At 39.7% G+C, this 14,414-nt stretch overlaps 1 protein-coding gene across 2 annotated transcripts in view; it reads right to left on the bottom strand.

Annotated features, from left to right (window-relative positions):
- Positions 1-6,427: 6,427 nt before the first annotated feature.
- Positions 6,428-14,414, bottom strand: part of LOC126251489 (uncharacterized) — a 164,894-nt gene continuing 156,907 nt past the window's right edge. For both annotated transcript variants that reach the window (XM_049951950.1, XM_049951949.1), the window contains one exon: positions 6,428-6,847. In XM_049951950.1, the coding sequence (XP_049807907.1) occupies positions 6,645-6,847 (203 nt within the window). In that variant the 3' untranslated portion in view covers positions 6,428-6,644. The remainder of the gene's footprint in view (positions 6,848-14,414) is intronic.

The raw sequence follows: 14,414 nt of genomic DNA, 5'->3' as shown, positions 1-14,414 counted from the left end.
AAAAGAAAACTTTGAGACAAATACATATGTTTATTGCTAGAACAGTTTCCAAACATTACACTTTAGTAATTAGTTCTGCAGTGACATATAAAGTTTAGTTCATTGCTTATACATACCTTAGTTTGGTATAACTCAGAGTAATCTGCTTCCTGCCGCTGATGCTGAAGTCGCCGTCCCAGTCCATTTCATCTGCAAACTGGATCTAGTTATGTGAATTCCATGGAATAATCCAATTACCAAGTCATATTATAGTGGTTTATTAATCACAAGCTGCACAGCTTGTTCTTGGTGGGAGCCCACTCCACAAAATAGGCTACACAGTCACAAAACCAATGTAGTACAAATATTATTTTATTACATTGACGTGCAACGCAGTGGTCACGTCTGTGAACTGTCTCCAATTGAGCCTCCTCTGAGCCTTCTGCTCCCCATATTTATATGTTCTTAACAATGAAGTAAACAAAACTATAGTACAAATTTATAAAATCAACAATTAAACGTTCAAAGTTATTATGAATGACTATACACAAAACCTTTCGTATTTTATGCTCAATCTGGCGTATACAATATAAAAGATTTTTAAATAAGATATATATCACATTATATAAAATAATGAAAAACAAAATGCCAACCTAATTTTTCTTAATTATGGCTTAATTAGTGAATGCAAAATAATGCTAGCATGTACTGGATGAAGATGACATAAAAGTAAACAAATGAAATAATAAATTTTATGAAATTTAATCTATTATACAAAATCACTTATTTTGCACAGGTATACTAGATACAATTCAAATTACAAAACTTTCAATAAATTGCCTCTTCGGAGAGTATTTCATTAGAGTACTGAAAAAGGAATGTAAAACAAGGGGTTGTTTTATTTCATCAGCCAGTGCAGATTTATTTTCCTGCTCGAGTCATACATTGCATATTTGTTCCCTGCAACATAGGATCACACACTGCTGCATTTGTCCAATGTAAGACTTTCCACATTTGCACATGATGTGATACACTTCAAGTATACAAAGTCTGAAGTCACCTTCCACACTCCCCAGAAAGTTCCTTATTTTTGTAGGTGACAGAAATATGGGGCTGATACCTTGCTCAGACAAAGACCGACCTATTTTTGTGGAGGCTGTACCAATGTAAGGCAGAAATGCAAATTTCTATTCTCTTTTATGGTTTTCTTCTTCTTTGCTCTTATGATTGCACCTGTGTGCCCCAGTGCCTTCTTGATTTCATCACTTCTACAGCTACTGGAAGCAAAAGTATTTTTCAGGGCAGTCCAGCTCCATCAGTAAGATGCTTTCATCACATATTGTCTTTGCTCTGTGGACCAGCATCGTCAGGCAGGAGTTTCGCTGTCCTGCATATTGGCAACTAGTTCTTGTAAGATATAGGTCCGTTGCTGCTGCTGATTATGGGTTTAAAAAGACTAAACATCTAAGATTATCAGTCTCCTGTTCACACGCCAAGACGGAGCAAGTGTATTCCATTTTCCTGTGTCTAGAGTAAATTCTGTGTGCAAGTGTTCTAAAAGTTTATGTAGCGTGTAACTGAGGTAGGCTGTGGGTACCAGCCTGGTATTCACCTAGTGGGATGTTTGAAACCACCTAAAAATCATATACAGGCTGTCTGGAGATTCAGACTGGGGCTAGCATATCTCCCTGACCTGGAAGCAGATGCTTTAACGTCCCACTCACACTGAATTCTTAGGTGGTAAGCAGGCCTTGATTTTATGCCAGTGATAAGCCATGAAAACCTTCATAGACATTATAGTGACAGTTTGTCTGTCAAAATAATGAAAACCATTTGATCTCCCACAAAGCATATCTTTCACTTGGTGTGACTAACTATGATGGAGAACACAATGTGAAGGAACTCTCAAAGGAAAAATATCAAAGTCCTCATTGATCTTTTGCAACATGTCACTAAAACCAAGCTCTCTGATAGTCTGTTTATAACATAATTGACACTGTTCTTTCCCCATGGGCCTGTTTCAAACCTGGGTTTTATTTAATTTATCATCTCTCATTTCACCATCATCTTACACAGCTTCCCACTACTGACAAGGCCTGCTTCAAATATAAGCATCTCTGTCGTCTCTGGTTCTCCACCACATCTCTGTTGACACTCTGGCCCAGTCTTCTCCTCATCTCTTCTGGGTGTTTTCTTCCAGTCCTTTTAGACAATTGTCACTTTGCATTCCCCTTCATCTCCTACCCTCCACCTTAATTTCATTCACCATCTTAGGCATCCTCGTCTTATTTACCTAATGTAAACACCCCTGGTTAGTCTTATTTATTTAATGCAAACATCTCTGGTTAGTCTGTCTGAAGATAAATAGGGAGACTACATGATCAACAATAATCATCAAATTTGTCTCTATCTTCCTCATGCCATTAAATATAATGGCTATGAAGATATCTTCTTAATTAATATTGTCCTCTTTAGTCACCAGAAACATATTTAGGAACTAAACAAACTGAAAACTGGACTTCACAAAGTGGATACACACAGTATTTGGAAACATGCAACATTTAAAATCAGTCAGGAAAATCAAAAATAAAATAAAAGAGTGCCTTATTAGTCACAGTTTCTACAGTATCATGCCTCTTATTTGGCACTTTTTATTTTTTTTTCAATAATATTTCTTGGGCTACTCCCAATTTCGGTTTCATTTCGTGTGAAAATGAGCAATGTGTAATTCGCACTCAGTTGAACAGTGCGAAAGAGTATTCAGTTTATTCACCACTGACCACTCACAGCTAGGTTTGAACATTAAATATACAACGAAGAATAATTTTTACAGTGAAGTTTTTACAATTTAGTTCCATATTTTTTAAAAATATCCTTACGTAGTAATGTCGATCATATTTCTTTCAAATATTTTGGCTATGTAGTAAAATAGGTGTTTGAGTAACAAGTCATAAATATTAACTTTGAAAATATTACAGGGCAATGTCCAAGCAAGTATTAGAAGTTTATTAAGAAATTTTAAGCATGTTATTTTGTTTGGGTTTGCAGTCTTAGTGAGTCTATGTCTCAGTATATCAAGATTCAGTTTGTGTCTGGTATTGTGGGGTATATCATCTCTCTGGGTTGAATGCATTTAAACTGCCTTTGACATAAGGCAATGCTTTGTATATGTATATATTAACAACAGTTAATATGTGGAGTTTGACAAAGAGCGGACGGCAGTGTCCTTAGATGTAAGTTTGCTCATTACTCTGATTACTTTTTTGACTTCTCAGAATTTCACTGACAGATGGACTGTCCCTTTAGCAGTATGCCATAGTAAATGTGTGACAGAAATAGGCCAAAATATGAACCCTTTGGGTACTCAACAGTTACTGCCTCAGTCAGTTTCCAGGTGAGATAGCTTTCTCTTGCTATTGCTTTGCAGACATGGCTAATATGTTCCCCCCAGTTAAATTTCAAATCAATGTCAAAGCCTAACAGCTTTACTGATTTACTTTCTGCAACTGTAGCCAGACCCAGAATTAGTTCCTGTGTTTTATCCTGATAAAACACAGGAACTGGGAGTTCCCTGGAAGAAAACCAATTCATTGCTAGTTGTAATTTTTTCTGTGTTGCCAGATGCAGTTCTGTCATGTCATGGTGGGTGCTGTGCAGTGTTGTGCCATCTGCATAACACACTATGGAATCTGCTCCTCCATTATTACACCGACCGTTAACTGTAATGATGGACAGAAAGGGGCCTAGGACCGAGCCCTGAGATGCTCCAATTCAAACTTTCTTCAAAGAAAAGCAGCTGTTTCTGACTGATACAAACTGCCTTCTGTTGCTTAAATATGATTGTGATTATATCTAAAGATGAATTGTGTATGCCATAATACACCAACTTTGCAGGTAGGGTGTTAAACAGTATATAGTCAAAGGCTTTGCTGAGACTAGATTCCTATGTTCAGATGCAGTTAACATCTGATTACGGGCGCTGATGACCACACAGTTGAACGCTCCACAAATCAAATCTAAAGCACCAGTGCCATTTTGATTAATTTGTCTTTCAGCACAGGTTATAAAATAATCATTTCCTTCTTCTTGGTCCAGTGCCGCATTCTGGGTGTGGTTCGGGACTTTCTGTCACTGATGATTTGCCCATGGACTTTCAAAATCATAAAATCCAGAAAGAAAGATAATCATAAACTTAGAAGAATATTATTTCTGCAAGACAAATTCATTCACTAACCAATGTATGCAGCTTGTTTAGCTCTGTTCTCTTAGCTGAATGCATTCTCATGCCACAGACTGCACTGGTTGGGCGACACGATGGGTCCATGACCCCCAAGAAACGTAGAGTGTCGGGAGAGTGAGCTGACCTGTTTATTTTTATGACCCAAGCTGGACTACATGAACAGCCTTTTATTTTTGTATGAAAGCAGCAGTCACAGCAAGGGCAGTGACTTTGTCTTCACCTTGTTTAAGGGAGAAAGTTTGTTTACTTGGATATTAATCCAATGAAACAACGGGAAACAAACTGTCACCTCGCAAATAAACAAAGGTTTTATTTTACAATCTGCAGATGTGTTAATTAAGTCTGCCTCAAAGTGCCACACTTGTTCTTTGGGAAGAGATGATTTGTTGTTGAAAAAAGTACATATTGCAACACATGAGTTGAGAGATTGCATACCAAACTTAAAGCATTAATAATAACACTGGAGGCAGCTAGCAAGATATTCTGTGACATCATTGCATAATCTAGGGAGACCATTGGGAATTCATAGGTGGAAAGAAACAGTTTTCATTAAAAAAAAACTTGATGAAACTTTTGACAATGCACAGGCAAATGCTTTAAATGCCATTAATTTTGAATAATATAAACAGTTTTAATGAACTAATGGTTAAAAGGATGGCCAGGGTACCTGCACAGAATCAATCTCCAGCTATCTGAGAAAGAGAGAAGAGTTTCTGAATAAGCAGAAGCTATTGGGAAGAAACGGGAGTGAATCGAGTAGGAAACTTAAAAGTTAATTTACAATATAAATACATTTGAAATAATTTTTTTTCTCCAACCAGCTTGCCAAGTATGTGACACCAAGTTGAAGTGGTATTGAACCAGGGGTACATGAATTTCAGGACTTGCCAGGAACACTGTCTGCTAATATTGTCTCAAAAATTCCTTTACACAAGTAAAATGAGAAGAACCACAGTATAATTGATGGCCTGGGTCAAGATATCGAAGATTTTGCTATCGATAGGTATTCTATTTCAAAATTTCTGAGAGAAAAAAGACTACTAAAATCAAGAAACAATTTAAGGATAAGAAATTGAAGGCTGATAGCGTTTATTTGGATGGTAAATTACTATTAACATTAACAAGTAACAATACAGTAGAAAGACTTAGTGTGATTTTTTCAACTAGTGGTATTCAGCAACTTCTCGAGTGTCTGCTTTGTGATCTTGGATTGGGAAAGAGCAGGTTTTAGTCTTATGGTAAAACAAAAATTTTTAACACAACAGCACCAAATGTGGACAGTTTTATAGAGGCATGTGGTTTGGTTAAAAACTTTTTAAACAAAGACCTCTTGTATTTCCCTTGCAGGCATCACATGCATGAAATTACTCTCAGAAATATTTTTGAGGAAAAGATTACTTACAATAATATAGGTCCAACTATAACAATCTCTAAAAATTTTCAAAATGTGTGTCCCAGAATTGTCAATAAATTTCAAACTGGCATTCATTGTAAAAAAGTCAATGAAATCTTGGATTGAGTAGAAGCAATTTGTAATATTTTTATTATCAGTGTTTATGTCAAAACACAGTTCTCTGGCCCTTCTGCAGCCAAAGCAGCATATATGGAGTTTATTTATGGTACCTGTCTCCAGAACCTGTTGCATTTACATTCTTATCTTAATTTGTTTTCTGATCCAAAATTTAAAATGGTCAATACAATGAACCATCAGGTGCAAACATCATATGAAAATATTAAAAAGGTTCTTAAATCAGTCAAATCCGAGACATCAGCAACACTGGGATCAAATGTTTTGTTTCTAATAAAATGAGACTGTTCTCTACCAGATTTGACTTGTGTGATGAGTTCCTTAAGACAGGTCCTTCATAGTGGCATGAAAATAACTTTATCAACTCTCTACACCTAGTCAGTATACTGAAAGCTGTACATGATGTGGAGGACTACAAGAAATTATTTTAAAAAAATGTTCAGTTTTTTCCAATTTGGTGACCAGCTGTCAAACATAATGGGATAATGGGCATAGAGAAAAAGTCTGTCTGATGGAGAGAGTGAGTGATAGAAGTGCCCCAAGAAAAACTGAAGAATTCTATCTTATGGTGGGATGTTTTTCAAATGAACCTGCCTCATTAGGTGACTGACATGCACATTCATTATAAACAGACTCCGAATACAATTTTAGTATTTGAATAAAGAAATGAAACATACAAATTGTGCAAAAATCAAGTGTTTATTAATAACAAAATATGTGCAATAATTATATAAAGTGAAATGTAGATAAGTTTATTACAATTAGATCTCACAGTGTATGAATTTTGAGGATGTGATTCTATCATACAATCATTAAAACACTTTCCATGCAATTTATTATTTGATGATTATGTACAGAAAATGGCTTATGGCTTGACAGGAAGGAAAAAACTAGTTTTTATCTGGAACTAGTATTGAATGGTCTAATATCAACAACACGATAATTCATTTTCTTTCCCTTCAAATGAGGTTCCAGAGAGAAGTTAGCTGCATCCTTCAAACACCAGTTTTGTCTATTGCCACCCTTTATAAGGTGTTTGAAGGAATCCCAAACTCTTTTCTGAAAGTCTTCATTTCTGATGAACTCCTGAGGTTGGCAACCTGAAAGTTGAGGCAGAAAGATCAGGATCTTTAGTACTAGCAATTACAAGTATCATAAACAAATAAATGTCCATTGCCAGGCCACAATATTATCTGCAGCTTACCATTTAAATAAAATACATTCTATTACAATATGAATGCCCTCCCTACATACTTTGCATACAATCATTTAATTTAAATCCAATTCGAAAAGTAATTGTGGCTACTGTTCTGTTACAGAAATTATAAAAAAGAAAGTCATGTAGCACAAAATTTAGTTAATTTTTACAGTACAACACAAATTGCTTTTTCAGGACTACAGAAATTCCACACACATAAAAAAGGGCTGATGAAGTGTGCACTGTTTGAGTGTGCACTAGTGTGCACAGTTTATTATATGATTAAGCCAAAAGTTAACATCATCAGGCGATTCAATATTCCTTGCAAACATATATCTGTGAATCAGACTTAGTGGCTCTGCTGTTTTGAAGGAACATATTTGATTTGCATTCCATGCTGCTTCACCTGCAACACTTTCAACTTCTGAAATATCATCTATTATCTCGTCTATGTCTAGAATATGAGCTGTAATAATATCATCAACCAAACTAAGTTTTAAAAGTGGATATCACTGGAATTCTTTGCAAGCTACCAGCCAGGCTTCATCAAAGATCATTAACACGGACATTTGCCCCTCCATGTGTTTACAGCAAAAACTATGTCCACTCAGCCATGTAAACTAGCATGACATCAGTAAACCCCTGATTCTTTTAACAATCAAACTGTCATGTATAAAAGAGCTACAGACATCTGATTACTTTACAAGTGAGTTACTGTGTTACATGTTTGACATTATGCATGAAAAAGTTTGAAATTATGTATGAAGTTCATTGGACGTCACTAAGTGCTCTCATTCTCAAATAATAGATGGATATAGTCTCAGTAATTGATGCGCCGTGAACTACACTGCCTCAAGACAAATAATCAGTTTCTAACTGTAATACTTGTCATACTAGATTTAACTTTTAATATAAGATTATACCTCTTAATTGGAGATTATGACAGCATTTTACATTTTTAACTTCGATCAGTGATTATATGAAACACTGAAAATTAAATTTTTGTTCCCCCTGGAAGCTATTAGATCAGGGCCGGCCAGAAATTCTGCACGCGTGCGGAGCTCTTGCACATGTGCAACTTCCGGGTCACAGCATGCACGCCGCAGCCGTCAGCGTTCATGTAGTGCATGTTTCTGCACACAGATGTCGCTCCTCTGTTACACAAAGTGCGTTATTGACACCTCGTATGTATATTACAACCTGGGCTGTATCTGTAAGGTATGTTGCTTCATTGAGCGCAACAGAGAAAGCAACAAAGTATTTAGCCTTATTTATTAGTTGCCTGTGCAGATCGCTGGCCATAGCACTGATACGTTTTGTCACTATTTGTTTGGATAGACTGATTTCTTGAAACCTACTAATGTTCGTGGGACACACAAGTTCTGCAGCATCAATCAGACACCCTTTCACAAACTCCCCTTCGGAAAAGGGTTTCCCAGATTGTGCAATTCTTAATGCGATTTTAAAACTTGCTCGCAGTGAAGATTTAGTGTGGTTGTCATTCTGGAAAACTGAAAACAGTACATTGTACAGCGTACAGTAAAACAGACATAAATGTAACACAATAAACTAAGAATTCAAGAAGTATCAGTTACTTTGATGTACAGTAAAATCGAGTTGATGTGTCTCATCCATTTTCTGAAGGACATTTAATTTTGCTTGCCGTTCTTCACTGTTGAGTACACTACACTTGTCTTTGTGATATGTATTGTAATGTCTTTCAATTGAAAACTTACGCTTGACGCCTATTATTCGGCGGCACAGCAAACGCTGTGAGTTTTCACCAACGGCTACAAAAAAGAAATGCAGTTTCCAGTCATTTTTAAACGACTGAGAACATAGATCTCCCGTCCTTTGCTTTTTCACAGTACTTGCCATTTCTCAGTACTTCTCTGTTAAGGTTACAGTCACCAGGGGTAAACGAGACTGGATATGTTGCGCTCTTGCTTGTACCACAGGGAAGTGGAGTCGCCGCCGTTCATTTAGGACACATGTCTAATAACAGATGTCGCTGTCGCACACGTGCGCACATGTGCAGCACTTCCGCACGTCTGCACACTGTGCAGCGTTTGGCCGGCCCTGTTTTAGATAGTCAACCTGCAACTGTGGACCACAAATGATGAACCATGAGTTGGATTAGCCATTTAGTAATATAGCTATCCTCAAAAATTCCAAGGGACTGATATATGCATTTTGTTACTTGGCCTTCTAGGAACACTTGACAATGATTTAAGATTCTGCATCCCACACAGCTGAGGTAAAACTCAGATTATCCCGGAGGCTCAGCAACTTCACAGAATCTGTTGTAGAAACTGTTATAAAACAGTTTTTTCACTTTCAGAATTCCTTGATCCATGAACTGAAGTTTGCTGGTTGTAACGGGAGCAAGGCAAGCAAGTTTAATATTTTGCAGAGATTCATCTTTCCGGTGGGCAGGAAAGTTGTCCGCAAGAAGCACAATCCTGCAGTTTTCTTTCATATTGTGAACCATGTGACAAATTGTACTCTTGGCTTCCAGGCTAGAAGATGATTCATGAACTTGCTTAGCAGTTCCACACATTTTTGAAGCAACTGAAATGACACGAAATTCAATTTCTCTATATTCTCAGCATTAGCACAAGCTAGTACTGTTGTTCTGTCTTTGTTGTGATTCCCAGCATGTATAAGTTTCCAACACCAGCTTACAATATAGTCCAAATTTACCTGCATTAAATATGGCACGACTTTCATTCTATTCTCTGTTGCCTACTGTGATGCCATTTTTCCAGGCTTTAACATCATCTTTGTTCATGCATTTGGCAACACCACTGATAGATAAATAATTACAGTGTGTCGCTTAAGCAAGGTGAGCCACCCCATAGACACAGTAAAATTCACTGTTTTCACCTTACTCACAATTTTTAAAGCCTTGGCTTAAATTACTGGTCCACATAGAGTAATTGACACAACCCTTGTTGTGTGAATTGAATTAAAATGTTTTCCAGCTCAGCACGTCTCTCAGCTTTCATCTTCTGGCACTTACTTCCTTACCAAACAATTTGTTCAAGGTTCTCTCGTTTTCTAATAATACCTCTCAATGTCAAAGATGGTCACCCAAGATGCTGGAGTTGTGAGCATGAGGTGTGCTTGCTTGTGTGTATGAATGGTGTGCGTTTCTTTTTTGCTGATGAAAGCCATGGACAAAACCTTTATGTAAAAAATTATGAAGCATTGAAGTAGAAAGTAAAAGTAGTGTGGAAGAAATTGCATGTTGCAAGCAACAGTTAAATTTTAAGGAGAATTATAGTTAAATAAAATGACTTCATGAATGACAGTTTGCAGTGGCAGAAGGCAATACTGCCTGCATTCAGGCACCATGCTTGACAACTTTCTACATGTTTCAACAGACGAGGCAACACACAGGCATTCAGGGCCTGAGGAAAAACTGTGATGCACCAAGTTTCAGCATACTAGTTGGGGCCACAAAACACACTCCTCTGACAGAAATCAGGTCACTTCACTTCCATTTGTGAAAGGTCATGACACATAGGATCCATTTCAGGGAAGATGGAATTTGTTACAACACCCGAAAATGATGCAATTTTATTTATATACATAACATCTACATCTAAGAGTTTCACAGATGTCACTGAATAGGTGATGTTGATCCACTGGAGGTGTACTTGAGAAGGAAAGCCCTGCTAATTAGGGCAGTGGCCAAGTGACATAAGATGTATGTTCTGACCCTGGTGAGATTCTGTGTGCTCGGGTTCAAATGGCACTCTGGGTAACATTTCTTACTCTTTGTTGGGAGCATAGTCTTTACATAAAACAAAACAAACTTTATTATGAGCAATGAAAAAAAGGGGGCAGCACATGTATACTTGATGACATGTGTTTCATCCACAACGCAGACTGTATAATTATGTATTCTCTTTGAGGGCATGTGACTATGAAATGTGACCATATTATTGCTGGAATATCACCCCACCCAGAAAAAACCCACATCCTGAGCCCCCCCCCCCCCCTCTCTCTCTCTCTCTCTCTCTCTCTCTCTCTCTCTCTCTCTGTGTGTGTGTGTGTGTGTGTGTGCTTGCCAAATACTCATCATCAAGCACACTGGGTGCTTGATGTAACAACCCAGTACATAGCTACAGTGCAGAGCCATAACTAGGGCTCAGTCATCAGACAATGACCTGCCTACTCAGCAGCAGCAAGACATTTCCACATGGAATACTGCGCGCCAATGGCCTGGGATGTTGACTGACCTCTAGGAAACTTACGTAATTTGATCTACTGCCATGTGACCACAGATGGATCTTAATCATGCTTGTCCAGAATTAGACACTGGGTGATGCTGTGACCTGCAGCAAAGTCAGGAGACACCACTGGCTACCTTGTGTCTGTAGCAGAGCCTCATTCAGAACCCTGGCCACCACTGCTGACTCAGTACCCAGCATGCCAGCAACACGAAGCCAGAAGGCTGCCTCCCTGACAGCGTGTGTATGCCACATTCCACGTGCTGTGTCCACCTTGCCTGCCACTACAAGTGGAAATATTATAAGCTGATACCAAACTGTACCAGAGATGAAGGTGCACCTGAATGACTGTTCAGTTCTATAGTGATTCAAATGGGACAGCACCATATACACTCCTGGAAATGGAAAAAAGAACACATTGACACCGGTGTGTCAGACCCACCATACTTGCTCCGGACACTGCGAGGGGGCTGTACAAGCAATGATCACATGCACGGCACAGCGGACACACCAGGACCTGCGGTGTTAGCCGTCGAATGGCGCTAGCTGCGCAGCATTTGTGCACCGCCGCCGTCAGTGTCAGCCAGTTTGCCGTGGCATACGGAGCTCCATCGCAGTCTTTAACACTGGTAGCATGCCGCGACAGCGTGGACGTGAACCGTATGTGCAGTTGACGGACTTTGAGTGAGGGCGTACAGTGGGCATGCGGGAGGCCGGGTGGACGTACCGCCGAATTGCTCAACACGTGGGGGATGAGGTCTCCACAGTACATCGATGTTGTCGCCAGTGGTCGGCGGAAGGTGCACGTGCCCGTCGACCTGGGAACGGACCGCAGCGACGCACGGATGCACTCCAAGACCGTAGGATCCTACGCAGTGCCGTAGGGGACCGCACCGCCACTTCCCAGCAAATTAGGGACACTGTTGCTCCTGGGGTATCGGCGAGGACCATTCGCAACCGTCTCCATGAAGCTGGGCTACGGTCCCGCACACCGTTAGGCCGTCTTCCGCTCACGCCCCAACATCGTGCAGCCCGCCTCCAGTGGTGTCGCGACAGGCGTGAATGGAGGGACGAATGGAGACATGTCGTCTTCAGCGATGAGAGTCGCTTCTGCCTTGGTGCCAATGATGGTCGTATGCGTGTTTGGCGCCGTGCAGGTGAGCGCCACAATCAGGACTGCATACGACCGAGGCACACAGGGCCAACACCCGGCATCATGGTGTGGGGAGCGATCTCCTACACTGGCCGTACACCACTGGTGATCGTTGAGGGGACACTGAATAGTGCAAGGTACATCCAAACAGTCATCGAACCCATCGTTCTACCATTCCTAGACCGGCAAGGGAACTTGCTGTTCCAACAGGACAATGCACGTCCGCATGTATCCCGTGCCACCCAATGTGCTCTAGAAGGTGTAAGTCAACTACCCTGGCCAGCAAGATCTCCGGATCTGTCTCCCATTGAGCATGTTTGGGACTGGATGAAGCGTCGTCTCACGCAGTCTGCACGTCCAGCACGAACGCTGGTCCAACTGAGGCGCCAGGTGGAAATGGCATCGCAAGCCGTTCCACAGGACTACATCCAGCATCTCTACGATCGTCTCCATGGGAGAATAGCAGCCTGCATTGCTGCGGAAGGTGGATATACACTGTACTAGTGCCGACATTGTGCACGATCTGTTGCCTGTGTCTATGTGCCTGTGGTTCTGTCAGTGTGATCATGTGATGTATCTGACCCCAGGAATGTGTCAATAAAGTTTCCCCTTCCTGGGACAATGAATTCACGGTGTTCTTATTTCAATTTCCATGAGTGTATGAATAGTAGTGCAGCCTTTTGATTTTTGCTTGTTGGATGAATTCCCTTGGGTATCTTTGTTATCTTGTATTCTTATATTCATGTAGTCTCGCTTTCCACTAAGTCGAGTTTAGACTCAGATGTTGTTGTTGTTGTGGTCTTCAGTCCTGAGACTGGTTTGATGCAGCTCTCCATGCTACTCTATCCTGTGCAAGCTTCTTCATCTACCACTACCTACTGCAGCCTACATCCTTCTGAAACTGCTTAGAGTATTCATCTCTTGGTCTCCCTCTACGATTTTTACCCTCCACGCTGCCCTCGAATACTAAATTGGTGATCTCTCGATGTCTCAGAACATGTCCTACCAACCGATCCCTTTTTCTAGTCAAGTTGTGCCACAAACTTCTCTTCTCCCCAATTCTATTCAATACCTCCTCATTAGTTATGTGATCTACCCATCTAATCTTCAGCATTCTTCTGTAGCACCACATTTCAAAAGCTTCTATTCTCTTCTTGTATAAACTATTTATCGTCCATGTTTCACTTCCATACATGGCTACGCTCCATACAAATACTTTTAGAAACGACTTCCTGACACTTAAATCTATACCCAATGTTAACAAATTTCTCTTCTTCAGAAACGCTTTCATTGCCATTGCCAGTCTACATTTTATATCCTCTCTACTTCGACCATCATCAGTTATTTTGCTCCCAAAATAGCAAAACTCCTTTACTACTTTAAGTGTCTCATTTCCTAATCCAATTCCCTCACCATAAACCAACTTAATTTGACTATTTTCTATTATCCTTATTTTGCTTTTGTTGATGTTCATCTTATAACCTCCTTTCAAGACACTGTCCATTCCGTTCAATGGCTCTTGCAACTCCTTTGCTGTCTCTGACCGAATTACAATGTCATCAGCGAACCTCAAAGTTTTTATTTCTTCTCCATGGATTTTAATGCCTACTCTGAAGTTTTCTTTTGTTTCCTTTACTGCTTGCTCAATATACAGATTGAATAGTATCGGGGAGAGGCTACAACCCTGTCTCACTCCCTTCCCAACCACTGCTTCCGTTTCATGTTCCTCGACTCTTATTATAACTGCCATCTGCTTTCTGTACAAATTGTAAATAGCCTTTTACTCCCTGTATTTTACCCCTGCCACCTTCAGAATTTGAAAGAGAGTATTCCAGTCAACATTGTCAAAAGCTTTCTCTAAGTCTACAAATGCTAGAAACGTAGGTTTGCCTTTCCTTAATCTTTCTTCTAAGATAAGTCGTAGGGTCAGTATTGCCTCATGTGTTCCAACATTTCTACGGAATCCAAACTGATCTCCCCCGAGGTCGGTTTCTACCAGTTTTTCCATTCGTCTGTAAAGAATTCGCGTTAGTATTTTGCAGCTGTGACTTATTAAACTGATAGTTTGGTAATTTTCA

The sequence above is a fragment of the Schistocerca nitens genome, chromosome 4 (genome assembly GCF_023898315.1).
Source record: "Schistocerca nitens isolate TAMUIC-IGC-003100 chromosome 4, iqSchNite1.1, whole genome shotgun sequence".
Taxonomy (NCBI): Eukaryota; Metazoa; Arthropoda; class Insecta; order Orthoptera; family Acrididae; genus Schistocerca; species Schistocerca nitens.
The sequence above is the reverse complement of the archived record's forward strand: the minus strand, read 5'-3'. Positions and strand labels throughout refer to the sequence as shown.